At 43.9% G+C, this 20,117-nt stretch overlaps 1 protein-coding gene across 5 annotated transcripts in view; it reads left to right on the forward strand.

The window, feature by feature from the left end:
• The window catches only part of ANKFN1 (ankyrin repeat and fibronectin type III domain containing 1), a 1,208,371-nt gene that overhangs the window by 401,731 nt on the left and 786,523 nt on the right, over window positions 1-20,117 (forward strand). For all 5 annotated transcript variants that reach the window (XM_063961280.1, XM_063961279.1, XM_063961282.1 and 2 more), the window contains one exon: window positions 19,620-19,733. In XM_063961280.1, coding sequence (XP_063817350.1) covers window positions 19,620-19,733 — 114 coding nt within the window. The remainder of the gene's footprint in view (window positions 1-19,619; window positions 19,734-20,117) is intronic.

A 20,117-nucleotide genomic window follows, 5' to 3' on the forward strand; every position in this document is an offset into this window, starting at 1 on the left:
GGAACCATCACAAAGAATCCAGTTCCTGGGCATGATACTGGACACGGTAGCTCAGAAAGTGTTCTTCCCCATGGACAAGGCTTTGACAATCCAGGCTATGGTCTGCTCAGTGCTCAGACCTCGCAAGATCTTGATTCATCTTTGCATTCAGCTACTGGGCAAGATGGTGGCCTCCTACTAAGCAATCCAGTATGGCAGGTTCCATGCTCACCTGTTCCAGCTGGATCTGCTGGACAAGTGGTCAGGGTCTCACCTGCACATGCACCAGCCTATAGCTATGTCACCAAACGCACGGATCTCCCTGTTATGGTGGCTATAAGTCTCTCACCTTGTGGAGGGTTGGAGTTTCAGTACACAGACCTGGACTCTACTGTCAATGGATTCCAGCCTCTGAGGTTGGGGGGCCGTGACCCAGGCGGCTCAGTTCCAGGGAAAGTGGTCGAGTCAGGAATCTGCACTCCCGATTAATGTTCTGGAACTCAGGGCAATTTACAATGCTCTTCTGCAGGCCTCCTATCTTCTCTGAAATCGGTCCATTCAGGTACAGTCGGACAACGCCACGATGGTGGTGTACATAAACCAGCAGGGAGGAATAAAAAGCAGGACCGCAAGGTGAGAGGTGTCACGGATACTCCTCTGGGCCGAAGCCAACTCAAGGGCCATCTCAGCAATATTCATTCCAGGCGTGGACAATTGGGAAGCAGACTTCCTCAGCAGGCATGACCTCCATCTGGGGGAATGGGGCCTTCACCCTCAGGTGTTTCAACAACTGGTTCACCAGTTGGGCTGTCCGCAGATAGACCTGATGGCTTCTTGTCTCAACAAGAAGCTCCGTCGTGACTGTTCCAGGACAGGGATCCGAAGGCTGCAGCAGTGGACACTCTGATGGCTCCGTGGTCTTACCAGTTCGTGTACCTGTTTCCTCCGATCCCCCTCATTCCCAGATTTCTAAAAAGGCTAAAAAGGGAAAGAGTTCAGGCAATTCTGATTGCCCCGGATTTGCCTCAACGGGCCTGGTAATACAGACCTCCTGACCAAGTCCCTGGAGGAACTCTGGCCCTCATTCCGAGTTGATCGCTAGCTGCTTTCGGTTGCAGCGCGGCGAATAGGTGAAAAAGTGGCATTTCTGCGCATGCGTACGGGCCACAGTACGCACGCGCGAAGTACATTTACACAAAACTATGCAGTTCACACGAGGTCTAGCAAAGCTTTTCAGTCGCACTGCTGATCGTTGTGTGATTGACAGGAAGTGGGTGTTTCTGGGCGGAAACTGACCGTTTTCAGGGAGTGTGCTGAAAAATGCAGGCATGCCAGATAAAAATGCAGGAGTGGCTGAAGAAGCGGGGGAAGGGCTGGTCGAACGCAGGCCGTGTTTGTGACGTCAAACCAGGAACTAAACAGTCTGCAGTGATCGCAAGGTAGGAGTAAGTTTCGAGCTGCTCATAAACTGCATGAAAATATTTATTAGCAGAACTGCTAACCTATCGTTCGCACTTATGTTAAGCTAAGATACACTCCCAGAGGGTGGAGGCTTAGCGTTTGCACTGCTGCCAAAAGCAACTAGCGAGCGATCAACTCGGAATGAGGGCCTCTGCCGCTTCTCAAGGACCTTCTTGAACAAGGGCCGTTCATTTATGCATACTTACTGCAGGCTATGGGGGTCATTACGAGTTGATCGCTCGCTGCCAATTTTCGCAGCGCAGCTATCAGTTAAAAAAATGGCAAAACTGCGCATGCGTATGCACTGCAATGCGCACGCGCGTCGTACGGGTACAAACAGCATCGTTGCTGTGCAATGCTTCTAGCAAAGAATCCATTTGCACAATCGATCGCAAGGAGATTAACAGGAAGACGGAATTTATGGGTGTCAACTGACCGTTTTCTGGGAGTGGTAGGGAAAACACAGGCGTGTCCAAGTGTTTGCAGGGCAGGTGTCTGACGTCAATTCCGGGACTGGACAGGCTGAAGTGATCACAAGGGCTGAGTAAGTTCAGACCTACTCAGAAACTGCAAAAAACTTTTTCGTACCGCTTGGCTGCACATGCGATCGCACACTTGCAAAGCAAAAATACACTCTCCCGTGGGCGGCGACTATGCGTTTGCACGGCTGCAAAAAGTAGATAACAAGCGATCAACTCGGAATGAGGGCCTATGTTTGACAGCTTGGAAGTTGAGAAAGAGATTCTACGCGGGAAAGGTCTTCCGTCCAAGGTTATCTCCACTATGGTCCAGGCCCGTAAGGTGGTCACATCTAAACATTACCACCGTATCTGGAAGAATATGTTTCCTGATGTGAGGGTAGAAAATATTCTCCTGCGGAGTTTCGGCTTGTCCGTTTTCTGCTCTTTCTGCAAGCAGGTGTGGATATGGGCCTAAGATTAGGCTCCATCAAAGTTCAGCTTTCTGCTTTCTCCATCTTCTTCCAGAAACAGCTGGCGGTGCTTCCAGAAGTACAGACATTTCTGAAGGGGGTTCTCCACATTCAACCACCCTTTGTCCCTCCCATGGCTCCGTGGGATCTCAATGTGGTCTTAAACTTTCTCCAGTCGTACTGGTTTGAACCCTTGCACAGGGTGGACCTGAAATATCTTACTTGGACGACTGTCATGTTGCTGGCTCTAGCTTCTGCTAGACGGGTGGCCTTATCTTTTAAGAGCCTGTATTTGATATTTCATGAGGATAGGTCGGAGCTCAGGACTCGCCCGCAGTTTTTGACAAAGGTGGTTTCGGCCTCTCACATAAATCAGCCGATTGTGGTTCCGAAAATGTCAGATATGGCAGTTGCTCCAAAGTTCTTGGATGTTGTAAGGACTTTGAGGATTTACGTCAGAAGGACAGCCCATCATAGGAAGTCTGACTCGCTATTTGTCCTTTATGATGCTACCAAAATTGGATGGCCTACCTCTAAGCAGTCCATTGCTCATTGGCTTCGATTGCCCATTCATCATGCCTATTCTTCGGCAGTATTGTCGCTACCGAGTTCTGTCCAGGCCCACTCCACAAGATCAGTCGGTTCTTCCTGAGCGGCTTCCCGGGGTGTCTTGGCCCTACAGTTGTGCCGTGCAGCTACCTGGTCAGGGTCAAACACATTTGTTAAGTTCTATTGGTTCGACACCTTGACCAGTGATGACCTTCAGTTTGGTCAGGTGGTTTTTCAGGGGTCTCAGCACTCTCCCACCCATTCTGGAAGCTTTGGGACTTCCCCATGGTACTAAAGTACATTTTCAGTATCCACTAGGATGTTAGAGAAAATAGGAATTTAATACCTACCTGTAATTCCTTTTCTCGTAGTCTGTAGTGGATACTGGGCGCCCGCCTCAGTGCTTCGTGTTCCCGATTTCCTGGTTGTAAGTGTTCTTGGTTGGGTCTTCTGTTGCTGTCCCTGTTCCATGTTTGGTTAGCGTTGCTATCCTTGTTATAGTTAGCGTGGCTATCCTCTGTTCTGCTTAGTGCTGCTATCTTTTGTTACTGTTGTGTGTTGGTTCGTTATCTTACCGCTATCTTGTTGTATATTCCTTCTCTCATGGTATGTCCGTCTCCTCGGGCACAGTTTTCCTAGACTGAGTCTGCTAGGAGGGACATAGAGGGGAAGAGCCAGCACACACTAATGTTTTCTTAAAGTGCCAGGCTCCAGTGGACCTGATATATACCCCCATGGTACTAAAGTATATTCCTAGTATGCACTACAGACTACAAGACTTTTTTTTCTACTTGTACCACTGGTAACATGGTAGAGAGAATGGAAAGGAACAGTTTATTTGCAGTTCAAAATAGGAGAGATCCAAGATTTCCAGGAAAATTACACTTTGACTCATTTTTAGATACATTTTTATGTTTATCTCAACTAGTTATTCCAGTTTTTTTTATATACTGTACTATAATCTTCAATATAGATTTAACTGCTCTGTAACTCCAGTGTTCTTTAGTATTCTACAACTAGTGAAATTAGTGCATTTTACATACCTTTGCTATACTGAGGAATGAGCCCTAGCCAGAAGTTGTGGATTGCTTACTACTGAGTGAGATATAAGTGTTCTTTTTTTGAACTTTTCATTTAATACCTATAGAGAGGTGTGGCACCTCTCCTTTTTTATTGAATGTTTAATAAATTGTGTTTTTATCTAATTGTATAACCCTCCCTTTATTTATCGGACTAACAGCCGGCACCAGCATACATCCTTTTTCTAAATTAGTAAATTACCTGTCTTTTAGAATCTTTCTATAAATTGTATTCATTTATGACTTGATATACTGTATCATCCAATAGTTTTGCTCACATGTCTGACCTTTTTGCTATTCATTTATGTTATCCATCTCACCATTCCCCAATGGTTTGTTTACTAGGTGTTGTTGAAAACACCTTTGTTAGCAGAGCGAAAAAGCTCTTGTACTCTCCATTACTAATTATGTACATAAATCCATACCTCTCAAGTGGATAACCCCTGACACTGGATGCTGTTTTCTGGTTTCTGTCCATGAACACTATTCTACCAATGTACAACATTACTTATTTGAGTAGAGGATTTCCTGAAAAACCTCTTAAGATATTGATATAGTGGGTGATCTCTCAAGCAATGGGCTCCTGAGACCATCCTTTCAGTATAACATTGTAAATTAAGCTTGCAATCTATTCATTTGTATTTGTATCTATATGGCCAGGACCAGGATTTGCAGTAAAAATTGGTCTATACTGTTCTCCCATGGTATCAAGCTATTGCAGTTCTGTAGATGTAAACTTCTCATACACTATGGCTTTAGTTGCGCCACATAGCCCCTCACAGTGCATCAGGTCCAGGGCGACATGGCAATGCAGGGCATCTTGCTCGCTCAACTTTTTGCTGCTGGTGCGATCAACTAATCTCCGCCTATGGGGGAGTGTATTTTAGCATAGCAGGGCTGCGAACGCATGTGCAGCCCTGCTTAGCTAAAAGAGTTTCACACAAAACAAGACTAGCCCTAGACCTACTGTACTTACCCTGTGCGACGGATCCAGCGATGCAGGTCCCAGCTTTGACGTCAGACATTCGCCCCTCCGTTCGCCTGGACACGCCTGGGTTTTTCTTACCATTCCCCGAAAACGGCTGGAAACGGTGAGTATCCGCCCCGGAACGCCTCCAACCTGTCCATCTTCTTGCGATCGCCGCTGCAATCACATTTGTCGCTGGCGGCGGCGTTGCCAGGAACCACGCGCATGCGCAATGCGTCCGCTGCGCATGCTCATTTCCGACCCATTCACACCGCAGCGAAGAACCGCTGCGTGCGAACGGGTCGGAATGACCCCAAAATGTGAGTCTTATTCGCGTAAATAAAACAACTGAAAGAAAACTACTTTGCTTTGTGCTTTATCTACAACTTTGTACATTTTTAAAATTAAATACTGTGCAGTTAAAGTTGCAGCCAGAATCTCTAGTGCATTGTAGGCCTGATTCATGTTTGCAAGTAAGTAAAGTAAAAAAGCAATTACTGTAACTTTGTGTCTGGAACAAACCATGCTGCCATGCAAGGGGAGCAAATACATTTATATTGTTTCTCTGCAGGGTAAATACTGTCTACTTTTGTATGTAGCCCACAAATGTTAGACAGCTTCATTTTTACTGTACACTGCAATTTAGATTTCAGTCTGGACACACCCCACCCAAATCTAAATATCTTCTGCTCCAGCTGTAGTGCCACCATAGCAGGAATGGCCCACAGGGATACAGGGGGGGAATTCCACGGTGGGCCCCACTGCCTTTGGGCCCACATCCTGCGCTAGGTATCATATTACAGACTGTGCACTTGAGTTATACATTATACATATAGTACCTTATACCGTACAGGACTATGGTGTATTTTCTACACTGCATTGCTGTTATTAACCTGGTACATTATCATGCATGTACTAGTAGTATTTACTACATTTACTTATTAAGAAGCCCAGACCATGCAATCTCTAATGGTTAGCCAAACCTCTGTGGTGGCTGGCCACACCCCTAAGCATACAACTGCATCTCCCCGGTGGGCCCTTCATGTCCCAGTCCGACACTGAGTGCAACATGGTTTTGCCCAGTTGCGTGCTTTTTTGAATTACTTACAAACACAAATCAGACATTTCATCTTCATTTGGTCTCTCCCAATGGACCTCCTCACCCTCCCATATGAACGGGAGCTCACTGGATCTGATTTTTGCTCACCATTGTGATATTTCAGATTTCTCCAACTCCCCTTTTCCTCTCTCTGACCACCACCTGCTCTCTTTTAACTTATCTCTTTTTGCTTCCCCATCTCAATATAAAATACTTTTACTCACACACAAGGCCATTAACCAAACTACACCAACGTACATCACTTCGCTTATCACAAAATATCTCCCAACCCGACCTCTTCGCTCTTCACAAGACCTGCGTCTCTCATCCACACTCATTACTCGCTCCCACTCACGACTGCAGGACTTTCATCGGGCTGCACCCACTCTGTGGAATGCCCTACCACGCACAATAAGACTCTCCTCTAGTCTCCAAACCTTCAAGCGTTCCCTCAAAACTCACCTCTTTAGGCAAGCGTATCAAATTCCTGAACCGCCCACATAACTTTCATAAACCTTCCTATCAAATTACATCCACTCTGTACAGTCCACACATATCCTCACATGTCTGTTCATTCTATGCAATAGATAGCACCTTTCCTTGTGTACATATGCCTATTTCCCTATAGATTGTAAGCTTGCGAGCAGGGCCTTCCTACCTCTATGACTGTTATCACCCAGTTTGTTATTGTTATTTCAAATTGTAAAGCGCAACGGAATTTGCTGCGCTATATAAGAAACTGTTAATAAATAAATAAATAAATCTCTACCTCACTAAACGTAACATTGAGGCTATTGGCACCACATCCCTGTCCTCCCTGTTCGACTAACTTCTCTCTCCTATTCTCTCATGCCCTGAACAAGCCACTTCCCTGTACAATGCTTCCCTTACTTCTGCTCTTGACTGTGTCACTCCACCGACCACTATTCACCCTCACAGATTAACACCTCAACCCTGGCACATCAAATTCACCAGATATCTTCAAAAATACTCATGTATTGCCGAGCGACAGTGGAGGAAATCACGCTCTAAGCAGAATAGAATTGTTGGGTTGTAGTTGCACTGCATAAACCACACAGCAATGTACAGTTGTAAGGGCAACTAACTGCTGAGCAGAGACGAAGGTAATATGATCAGATGATCACCGTATTTTTCACTATATTTCAACACATTGAACAGTACAGAAGCTGTTCCCACTCAAAGAGGAGTTTCCTATGGTGAAAGGTTCAATATAAAATTACTACTTATTGATACAAAGGTATATTGCAGTCTTTCGGAATGACTATACACACACTACCAGAGCACATGTTGCCAGTCTATGGTTCATTCAGTATAATATTGATGTATTGGCTTTCTCAGTCAGGAGACTTGGGGGTATATTCAGTCGCTATTTGGTCAATGTTTGGTCGATGTTTAGACAATTTTTTATTGATTTTGTGTTTAAGGGTCTAAATAACACATTTACAAACAGATGATTTTTTACATTGTTTAAAAAACAAACTGTCAAAAATCATCTGTTAAGAAATGTGGAATTTAGACCCTGCAATACAAAATCGACCAAACATCGATCAACCAACGACAAAGAATTGACCCAGATCTATTTTTAGTAAATATACCCCTAAATCCCACATTCACTATCAGATGATTTTTGACATATTTTTTTTTAAAAGGTTGTCAAAAATGATTTGTTAGTAAATGTGTTATTTAGACCCTGAAACACAAAATCAATAAAAAAAATTGACCCAACATCAACCAAAAATTGATCAACATCGACCAAAATCGACTTATAGTAAATATACCCCTTCAACTCCATCAAATATACTCTATGTGGGATATTCTGGAATGACCATGACCGGGCATCAGTTGTATTAAGAATGGTGCTGTGCCACCCTTACACAATTGAAGACCTAGACACTGATAGACAAACTAAAATCTAACTCTTTCTGCACATGTTATATCTGCCTCCCCTGCAGTGCACATGGGGTGTAATTCCAAGTTGATCGCAGCAGGATTTTTGTTAGCAATTGGGCAAAACCATGTGCACTGCAGGGCAGGCAGATATAACATGTGCAAAGAGAGTTAGATTTGGGTGTGGTGAGTTCAATCTGCAATCTAAATTGCAGCGTAAAATTAAAGCAGCCAGTATTTACCCTGCACAGAAATAAAATAACCCACCCAAATCTAACTCTTTCTGCACATGTTATATCTGCCTCCCCTGCAGTGCACATGGTTTTGCCCAATCAAAAATCCTGCTGCGATCAACTTGGAATTACCCTCTTTGTCCAATATCTTTGACAGTACGATTTAAAAATAAAAAACAAAATAAATGTTTTATTAAAGGGTACATGTTGTAAGTAATTTACTGGTAAAAACAGTTTTTCTGCTAACAATAAATGTACATGCATTACTCTCAGAGGCGTAGCTAGGGTTTTTGGAGCCCAGGGCAATATGGAAAATGGCGTAAACCACCCCCCCAAAAAAAAAACAGCAAAAGAAGCATGCGCGCGCGCCGAAAAAACGGGCGTGGACACACTCCAGAAGGGGTGTGGCCACGCACCAGAAGGGGTGTGGCCACTGAAAATGGCCCACAGTGCCAGTTACATTGCCCCACAGTGCCAGATACATGCCCCACAGTGCCAGATACATGCCCCACAGTGCCAGATACATTGCCCCACATTGCCAGTTACATTGCCAAATACATGTCCCCACAGTGCCAGTTACATTGCCAGATACATTGCCCCACAGTGCCAGTTACATTGCCCCACAGTGCCAGTTACATTGTCCCACAGTGCCAGATACATTGCACCACAGTGCCAGATACATGCCCCACAGTGCCAGATACATGCCCCACAGTGCCAGATACATTGCCCCACAGTGCCAGTTACATTGCCAAATACATGTCCCCACAGTGCCAGTTACATTGCCAGATACATTGCCCCACAGTGCCAGTTACATTGCCCCACAGTGCCAGTTACATTGTCCCACAGTGCCAGATACATTGCACCACAGTGCCAGATACATTGCCCCACAGTGCCAGATACATGCCCCACTGTGCCAGATACATTGCCCCACAGTGCCAGATACATGCCCCACCGTGCCAGATACATGCCCCACAGTGCCAGTTACATTGCCCCACAGTGCCAGATACATTGCCCCACTGTGCCAGATACATGCCACACTGTGCCAGATACATGCCCCACTGTGCCAGATACATGCCCCACTGTGCCAGATACATGCCCCACTGTGCCCCACTGTGCCAGATACATGCCCCACTGTGCCAGATACATGCCCCACTGTGCCCCACTGTGCCAGATACATGCCCCACTGTGCATCCCCCCCCCCCGGTCACTCGCCGCATGTTGTGTCTGTGAGGGGAGGAGAGCACAGCGCCTCTCCTTCCCCTCACCGCTCCCGGTCTCCGGCGGCTGTGTGGCGCCGGTTCGCCAGCCAATCAGAGCTCGCGGACCGGCAGCCAATCAGGAGCCGGTCCGCAAGCTCTGATTGGCTAATGCCGGAGACCGGACACACGCAGCGCTGCTAGTGCTCTGGCGGCGGTGAGGGGAGGGAGAGACGCTGCGCTCTCCTCCCCTCACATTTCGGCGTGATGGGGGCGAGTGGGGCATGATGCCCTGGCTACCGGCGGCGCCCACTCTCCTGGGCTTGCCAAGGCGCCCAGGGCACATGCCCCACTTGCCCTACCCTTGTTACGCCTCTGATTACTCTATTCCCTATGAGGCAAGCAACATTTGCTCCTATTATGGCAACACTAAAGAGACATAGAGTGGACAACACAGAAAAGTACCAACCAATCAGCTTCTGTAATTTTACAAGCTTTGAGGCAGATGTATTAAGCCTGGAGAAGTGATAAGCAGTGAACAGCTCCTGTCAATTTACATATTGGAGCGGGATGCAGTCAATTTACCTCCAATCAAAATCCCGACTGTCGAAATCCCGTCAGCAATTGACCGACGGTCAAAATCCCGACAAGGTCAAAATCCCGACATGGACAAAATACTGCAGCGAGCCATGCGAAGGTACACGATACACTTATATGGTGTCCATGTCGACCTATGTCGACATACACACATAAAAAAACAATGAAAACGTATTTTGCCCTGTCGGCATTTTAGATGTTGGTATTTTGACCTTGTCGGTATTTTAAATGTCAGTATTTTGTCCATGTCGGGATTTTGAGCTTGTTGGGATTTTGACCGTCGCTCAATTGCTGTGGGGATTTCGACTGTCGGGATTTTGATTGGAGGTATTTCATACCGATCCCATTGGAGCTGAATGGCTGGTGCGTTATCACCTTCCACTTATCACTGCTTTATCACTTCTCCAGGCTTAATACACCTGCCCCATTGTTTGGTAAATGACAGCTAGGAGCTGATTGGTTGGTACTTTACATCTCTCAACTTAATCTCTCTCCAAGCTTTGATAAATCTTCCCCATAAATGGTATGCTTCACTTTTAGCCACCTTGCTTCTTATTAAACTTTTTTCTTTACAGAATAGTTTTATCATTTGAAAAATATGCGGTTTAGGGAATATGTCATTTGTTGATCAAGTGCTATCTTACAGCACAATTTTTCCTAGCACTTTGCTTCAAAACAACAACCGGCTACCATAACCTTTATATATATATATTTTTTTAAAGATAATTCTAATACATGATCAAATTTATCCATAGCCTTCACACACTGCCAGTATTTCAAAGTTTAGCAGCATTTTTAGACTTTGGCGTTCATGGAAAGCCAGTGCGATCATCCACTTTCTGAAATATATCTCAGTTTTATGTATGCATTGCAAGTTCCATTTGTCCTAAATGCAGAGTGTCTCAGAGTCAACTAATTAGTGGTGGATGATTGGAGCTCTTCAGAAAGCACACAGTGTCCTGTCTCGCTGGGTGGTCCTCCCTGGCATTAGATAGATGCTGTCTCCAGCTCTCCCCCAACAGGCTGTTACTCGGGACGTTTAAGACAGAACAGGCTCCTCAGTGATTCAATGAAATGAGCGGCTAGTCCACTTTCTCTTATGCTTGAACAAACTTTCTTTTCTTCCCTTTTCTCCTTTTGATGACTTGACTGCTCTGTTACACCATGGTAGCACACCTCTCTTCTCTTAAATGGGGCGATTAAATTGTTCTGTCCTCAGTAGTTTCCAGCTTTGGTAAAAGTAGATTGCTTTATTGGTTTAAACAGGACATACTTGTATTACATTGAACTTTTTGATTAGATAAGTTATAGACATGTATTCATTTCAGTAATAAAATTCAGCCTAGTAATGATGAAAGGCCAAACATACAATCTCTGTTAAGGATAACTCAGTCAAACTTTCCACCTTCTCCTTACCCACTCAGTTTTTCGAGTTATCAGCAATTACATTAATTGTTGCTGACAAAATAGTTAGGATTAACAATGTGAATCCTAAATTAGTAAAATAGGATTAAAAATAATAAGCTTTGCCCATGATAAAAAGATGTATCTCAAGCTGCACCCAGCAGTACATTACTGACATTTTTCTAAGTATACAAATGTGTATACTTATGTCCTAAGTTACTGTAGAAAAACTGTAGCAATTTACTGTACCCTGACAGTCTTAGTAGTAAACGAGAACGCACTATTTACCATGTAAAATGGAATTATATACAAAATTAATTTAATTAAAACCAAACATCACTTCTTCTCCCTTCCAAAAGTCAAATGGAAATATGGACTACTCCCTGGCATAGTCCAAATGGAAATATTAATGAGATATGATTTAAGTGGGCAATTCACAATTAGCCTATCAACAGTGACTGGCTAGCTAGTGATGCTGATCATTATCACTAAGGAGTCTATCCATGAACAAAATGAAAACAGAATTCTTACTGTACATTGAGGTCATTATGATACCTGTCAAATCTGACCCACCTGGGCATGAGCCACACGTGGATGTAGTATTGTTACTGAAGCAAAACCAGCTGGTCTATCTAAAAATTACAAAAACGCCCCAAAATTACATCACTAATTATTCCCAAAGTTCTGAACCACTATGGTTTATTTGAAGAGTGACAGTCGTCAGTCACTCTCTGTCTGATCCCCAACTGGAATCACTTCCTAATTTGGCTAGACATGATATTTCTCTGACTGCTATCCCAGGCAAATTGTTCTCTCCGGACTGCTATCCCGGGCAAATTGCTCTCTCCCTTGAGCAACCATCACCATGAAAAAAACAAAAGCAATTCCCATCCATAGAATTCTTCATTCTTATGAGCTGTTCCTTTATTAATGTAGAATCCTTAAATACAGTGTTAGAAAAACAAAGCATCTCTGGTCATTGATAGCTACAGTTCAAGAACAGAAAGACAGAACTTGATTAAATAGAGTTTAATATTACAAAATGCCACAATCTATTGAAATTTGCACAGTAGCTTGCTTTTGTGACGTAGGCACTCACTAAAAAGGGATTTTTTTAAAATTCCACCCACAAAGGGGTTAAAAGGGGTGAGAAAATTCCCCTGTCACAGAGGAGAGATAAGACAGCCCACCCAGCCGGGGCTATAAAGAATGTATGGTGCCTGCGATACCAATTCGCCAAGGAGGAGGACACAATGCTCTGTTCCTGGACTTCCTTGCAGTGGCAGTTGCCGAGCACTCAATTATTCAAATAGGGGAGCCACATCAACTGCCACCCATAAACACTGTCAAACATCGCTGAGCGTGGCTCACCTATTTGAACAATGGACTGCTCTAAAACTGCCACTGGCTAGGAAGTGCAGCCTTATGGTTCAGGAGATTTTGTGATGAGTCAGTGGTATTTGAGATATATATATATATATATATATATATATATATCAGATATGCTGTAAGTACATCAGAATCAGCCAGAATCAGAATCAGCTTTATTGGGCAGGTGTACTCATGTACACTAGGAATTTTTTATGGTGCAATGCATTGCCAAGCAGCAACATGAAGGGGGAATACATACGAAGGGGTAGAAATGTAGCATACATTACAAGCATTACACATATGAGTTCATTCTGCACATTACAACTGTACGATAGACTTGACATATTAGACATATTACACATGTAAAAAGTAAAACGAGGGCTGCTAGGCAGAGCAGCACCGAGGCAGCCATCTGTGGCACCATCTTGAACTCCAACAATGCACATAATACAGATGATTTAAATAATACATCAAAAGATAAACCACACAGACATAAAATAAAAAACCTTGAGCACACAGAAAGCATAATGCAGGGATGGTGTAGGCATTTTGGGTAATAACCTCCAAGAGTTGTGTATTCCACCCTCACAAGGTTCCGGGTGTGGCAGCCATCTTGGGTTCACTGCGTAGGAATAACCAGGGTGGAATAGTCCACCCCTAGAAGAGATAACACAAAGTGGGGAGATTGTAGTGTCCTAAAGTTCAGAGTAGGGTTCCAACAAAACCATCAGGTCCATGTATTTTTCATCCCATCCACAAGCGCACCAGATAAGGCAGCCATGTTGGGTGCACTACAAAGGTTACACAGTGGGAGATGAGCCATACAAGGGCCAAATGCATGTATGGGCAAACTGACACGTGTGTAGGAGTATGCTATACCCGGCATGGAAAGATCCAAATGAAACACACCCTGCCCACGGAGGAACCATCCGAGGCAGCCATGTGGGGCGCACTGCATTGGTTGCTGCTGACAGGGTGTGCAATCAATGGAGGTAAACATTACAGGAATAGCACACAGTGGGGTGGAAGTACGCTGTAAGAAGAAAAAGAAGGAAAAACACATTTGCAGGAAAACTGTACTAACATTATTTTGCGAAAATTATAAATGTCCTGGTCTCATGAGAGCAGTGCGGGTGGGTGTGAGAATGTGGGGAGCACACTAATGTCCAATTAACCAACCTATTTCCAGTCAGGAGAGGATAGTGTCTCAGGTATCAGATGTTAACTGTCACTTGAACTAAACATTGCCGAACCTCTCAGAGGGCAATAGGAGGAAAGACGAGATAGATATTTTGACTTAAATGCATTAAGGAAAGCTTGATAGTCATCAACTGCTTATCTCATATCTCCAAACAAGTCGGGACCCTGTTGCTCTCCTGTGCGCTGAAGGCACATTCGTGGCCTGATAAGGGGGCATGGCCTCAGGTATAGGGGGCGTGGTTCCACAGGAATGCCAGCGACTGGGAGCCATGCCCCATTTTTTTATCACTATAGCTCTGTGAGCTGCTGGCCATGCCCCCAGCCTCTCTGCCTCCCATGAATAGACACTGTGCGCTTGCGCACAGCATCTATTCACCGCTACAGCAGCCACTCAATGAGTGACAGGTAGCCTCCCAACAACCCACCCCACCGTAAGACACTGCGACCCACAGGTAGGACAGCAGGACAGTCCCAAAAAGGGACTGTCCCACGAAAATTAGGACCGTTGGGTGGTATGTTATCTGCTGTGTAAAGGGCACCAACAGCTTTCCCAGTGACCTTAAGTGTTGTGCAAAAATATTTACCTTTTTACCTCAAAGATGGAAAGTGATAAGCTAAGCAAGGAGACCTAGGGTCCTTTGAAATAGTGTCAGCCTATCCCTGCAAAGAGTACCTATTTAACATATAGCGTGCGTAGCTTGGCCTGTCGTCCCAGTATTTACAGCACTGAGCAGGGCAGCATCACAGGTGGGACGGGGCAGAGAAGAAGGCAGATTATTGGACACCCACAACTGGGAATAGACCCTGTATGTTGGGGGTCATGTGTGTCAGCATTTTAAGCAGTCGGGATTCCGGCGGGATTCTGACCACCGGAATCACGACTGCCGGTAACAATTACCGCATTGGCTATTTATAACAGTGTATTATTAATATCACCAAATGCACTGGCTCAGCAACACAGACAGCCATGCAGTTGTGTGCCTATTGTTTCAGTAATTAATAATAATTTATAGTATAGCTCGAGGAGCATATGACAGATTAAATAAACATGAAGGTTTATTTACCAAAAGGCTTATTTATTTTTATTTACAGACACGCTTTTTTATTTACTTATGTTTTTCTTTTTTTATTTAGCAAAACACTTATCTTAGAAGTTAAGGTCCATACACACGGAGCGATATAGCTGAGAGATTTTGACTATATAGTCAAAATCGCTCAGAAAGTTAGTGCATATCGCTCTGTGTGTACACAGCCAGCGATAGCGATGCGCGTCCCCGCCAGGTCGCTATCGCTGCTAAAAATAGACTGTGCAGGCAAGTCAATTTTGTCTAGGTCGCTGGAAAAGAAAAATCATCCCCTTGCTTAAATGAGTTAGCCAAAATCGCCCATAGCCAAAATCACTGGTAAAGTTAGTCAAAATCGCTGGAAAAGTTAGTCAAAATCTCCTACAGCCAGTTCAAGGGAAAACGCTCAGTCAAATACTCTTATAGTTAAAATCTCTACGTGTGTATGCACCTTAATGCTACTAAAAGATGGTTACAAATAAAAGGGTTGCAAAGTATACAGGTAAGCAAATTGAAAATAGAAATATGTAGGATAAATTAAGACGCAGCTAATTCTGTCCGGAGGGGACAATAAGGAAATGTAGAGTCTGCAGGTTAAAACTCCCATGCGGCAGGGATCCCTCAATTCAACCCAGAACAATGGGTGGTCATACTTTTTATTAACAGAGTTTCACCCCTGGGTGATGTCATCCAAGGCCCTGATGACTGGCAGATTTGATAAGTAAGCCTGAGATCCACCCATGACAGGCTCTTATGATTTATAACTCACATTCACATATTTGGGCATAGCTTCCCCTGTAAAATGATAATCTCAGATCTGGGGTGTGCAATTAACCCTTTACTATTTTCGCAACAATATGAATATAAATATTATGTGTTTGTGACATGGGATAGTGGAGAGGTTTTGTATCTTGGAAACAATGCTTCTCAGAGATAGGAAAAATGCAGTCCAACTTCTATATACTGGGGAAACCTATATGGATTTAGAGATATAGAAATATTAATTTTACTCCCCATACCACATGAAAGCTGAGAAGGTTTCATCAGCCCTGTGTCTAGGTTGGACACAACCCTGTGTCTAGGCTGGACACCCCCACCCCAGTAGTGTGCTTCCCTTGAGATGCCAACACAGACAAAAGACTGTCTTGTCAGGAAATTGTCCCTTTCCTTTGAATTCCATTACTTTTGATGTACAGACATGACAGTCAACAAAAGGCAGTCCTAGGCCTGAATTGACACTAACATGCTAATAATACCTTTTTAGATAGCAAAGGCTTGTCCTCTATCTGTCTGGAATCAAAGCTACCCTTATTGAATGAACATTTAAAATGTGATAGTGAGATATGAGAGTGTGCAATTCGTTTCCTGATGTGCAGTGCATAGGTAGAGTAGACACAATCTGATTGTCTGGTTGTGAACTGTAATCTCTGACTAAAGTTCTTGTGAAATGTCAAGGCACAGAATCATATATAAGCAGCACTGCACACAAAAGAAGTCTGCATGTTCACTTGCTATGGAGTTCAACAGAGGCCACTGGAGAGCCATCAACTTCTTCAACTACAAGAGTGGCCTGTGAGAGCAGGAAAGTTTTGACTGACTGCATGCTGCTTTTGGAGAGGAAGCACAATCCTGAACCACTGTGTCTGAGTGGTTTGCAGAATTTTGGTGCAGGAGATGGTCCTTGAAAGATGAGGAGCCCTGTGATTGACCTGTGTCCACCATTACTGAGGGCCACATTGCTGCCGTGCAAGTGGCTTGCACGGCAAGTTGAGGTGGATGCCAGGGGGACCATGGCCCAGTTAGAGAAGGAGATAGTCATGTCATCGGGATCCATCCGCTTGATACTCCACAAAAAGCTTTAACTGAGCAAGGTTTCAGTATGCTGGGTGCCCCATCAGTTGACTCAAGAGCAGAAAGAGGCTGAGGTCGTGCCACAACATGCATGCCAGGTTTAATGGTGGTAGCTCAAACTCTGGAATATCACCAGTGGTGATGAATTCTGGATCTACAGTTTCAACCCGGAGACCAAACAACAATTGGCCAAGTGGACCCCAGTTGGATATGCATCGCCACAGAAGTTCCAATGTGAGCGCAGTGTGGCCAAGCAGATAGTGGCTGTTTTTGTGGCCAAGACTGGTCATGTAGCTACCGTACCACTCGTGCAACAGTGCACTATCACTGGGTACTGGTATGCCAACCGTTGCCTACTAAATGTGCAGGTACCCATTTCCAGTCACCATCCACAAACTCGTTCTCAAACATGATACTGCACCTGCCCACAATTCCAGGAAAGTGGTGTATTTTCTGACCAATGAACACATCTAGGAGCTTGGACATCCACCATACAGTTCAAACCTGGCCCCTGTGGCCTTCTTCGTTTTCCCACAAATTAAGTGCAAGATGCATGGGATTCATTTTGAATTACCAGAAGCTGCAGTGGAGACCTTTATCCAGCATGTAGAAGACATGCCTGCTTCACCAAGTGGTTTGAGCGCATGCAACTTTGCATACACATCCACGCGCTATGGTGGTCATTCGAGTTGATCGCTAGCTGCATTCGTTCGCTGTGCAGTGATGAGGCAAAAAACGGAACTTCTGTGCATGCGTATGTAGCGCAATGCGCACGCGCGTCGTACTATTACAAGGGCCTAAATTGTTTCACACAGGGTCTAGCGAAGCTTTTCAGTCGTACTGCTGGCCGCAGAGTGATTGACATGAAGTGGGCATTTCTGGGTGTAATCTGACCGTTTTCAGGGAGTGTTCGAAAAAACGCAGGCGTGCCAGGAAAAATGCAGGCGTGGCTGGGCGAACGCAGGGCATGTTCGTGACGTCAAAACAGGAACTAAACAGTCTGAAGTGATCGCAAGCGCTGAGTAGGTTTAGAGCTACACAGAAACTGCACAAAAAACCTTTGTAGCCGTTCTGCGAACCTTTCGTTCGCACTTCTGCTAAGCTAAAATAAACTCTCAGTGGGAGGCAGCATAGCGTTTGCACGGCTGCTAAAAACTGCTAGCGAGCAAACAACTCGGAATGACCACCTATGTCCCTGCTTGTGATGGGGCTGAGGGGGGGGGCGGGGGAGGAGGGGGTTGTTTTCCCTTCACCTCAAGCATTTAAAGCATCTGTCCGTGACAGTTCTTTGAAATCTTACCTGCTGGGATAATGTTAGAATGATGCTTCAATGATGCTTCAAATAAATATTATTCACACTAGTTGAGCATTAAGACAGATATGGAGAGGGATCTGGTCCCAAAATTAATGTTACCTATCTGTTATGATTCATACAATAATGCTTGATAAATTCTTAGAACCAGAATCTTGGCTTCACCTACAAGAGCCGCCTTTCCCATAAAGCTTTATATGCTGCCAGGACTTAGATGCCACAAAGACTTCAACATCCTGGTGGTAATAAAGATTTATCCAAGGTTTTGTTATCTTTTCAGAGTGGTTTAGTAGGACATCTAATGGAAATGTACCTTTAAACAAATGCTACTATAATTCAGGTAAAATTTAGAATGGTGGGTAAAAGTGTTAACAATCCCAGTGATGAATTACCAAGTGGAACTGACAGTAAAGCTCACACACAATAATCAGATGAATACATTAAGACTCTATACAATAATTCTAGAGAGTGCTATATGCATTACATAATAAAAGGTGAAATTGGTAAGGAACAATCAGTAGCAAGGTACAAAAAAGAAAAATGCAAAAATACAGATCTGAGGTCAGGGCAGGCAGCAAACAATTGTAGCTTAAAATAATCACTGTTCCGAACCAACAAAATTGAATAATATGACCTTATCTTAGAGCAGGTAAGAACAACTGAAGCTCAAGTTGTCATTGCCTATTTAACCCAATGTGACCCAATGAGAGACTGATTACACCGGAGTGTGAGAATAGTATTGGTGTACAGGTGACAGCTGCATACTCATTAAGAGTATGACAGTTGACAGGAAACCTGCCAGGACTCTCTGTTTGTAAGAAGCATCTCCTTACATATAGCCCACCGCATTCTAACAGTTTGATATGGAGTGCTAGTGATAAGACAGCAGATTTTGGGCACTGCCTGCTCTATTTCCTTATGTTTCCTGTTAGTGAATGCAAAAAAAAGCCCATTTAGTTTCCTTTAAACTCAATGTTATGTAGTTTTTTTTTGTTTTATAAAGTTTTAGAGTCTTTTTAAAGAGAAATATTGCCAGAAAGTTATTTACAGTACCATACGTATACACTACATAAATCATTGCGCTTAGGTCCTAGCAACATGATAGCTGAGAGGGTTACTCTATATGACATAGTTATGTATATAGTAGCTAGACAATGATTCCAGGCTGGCTAGGCCTTGCATGAAATCTTGAAATCAATGCCTACTATTTACTAAGAGGTGTCCTGTGACATAGAAACTTCTTAGTTAATATAAGCTTTAAACCTTTATTTGCCAAGTATTAACGGCTCACCCTATCAATCATTTGTTGCAACTTTGAGAGACTGAAAGGCAAAAAAGACGTGTGCCTGTTATTCAACTCCTCCTGTTTGGTTAAGATTTATGAAACTGAGTTCTGTAGCCTCTTGTCTTTTTTCCAGGAGTCCCTGAGGTGCCGACCAATGTCTGTCTGATGATAACAAGCAGTACATCACTCACTGTCACCTTCCAGGAGCCTCTGAGTGTCAACTCAGCTGTTGTGACCAAATACAAAGGTATAGTAACAGTGTTCCCAGATATTAGTTTATGCTTCTTTTCTTTGTTCATTATTTGCTCAGTGTGGGTATCTTTTTTTGCCCCCTCAAGGTCCATTTTTGAACCGAACATATTTACATTATATGAAATCTTCAGTTGAACCATGTGCCTGTTGCTTTTAAGATCAAAAATGAGGTTTTGTGTATTTTCCTGACTATGCAAATGAAGGGCAAAAGGTGAACTTAAAACTTACTGAACTTATGGTTTATATTACACCTGTCACAGTGTGTTACTATTCAGCAACCTTGGTACTAGTGCTCATTCACAAAAAGCCGCACATCTGTTCTATCACTGTACATAGTTACTGTATTAAATACACCTGGTGCAGTTTCAGTTAATAAAGA

The sequence above is a fragment of the Pseudophryne corroboree genome, chromosome 3 (assembly GCF_028390025.1).
Source record: "Pseudophryne corroboree isolate aPseCor3 chromosome 3, aPseCor3.hap2, whole genome shotgun sequence".
NCBI lineage: Eukaryota > Metazoa > Chordata > Amphibia > Anura > Myobatrachidae > Pseudophryne > Pseudophryne corroboree.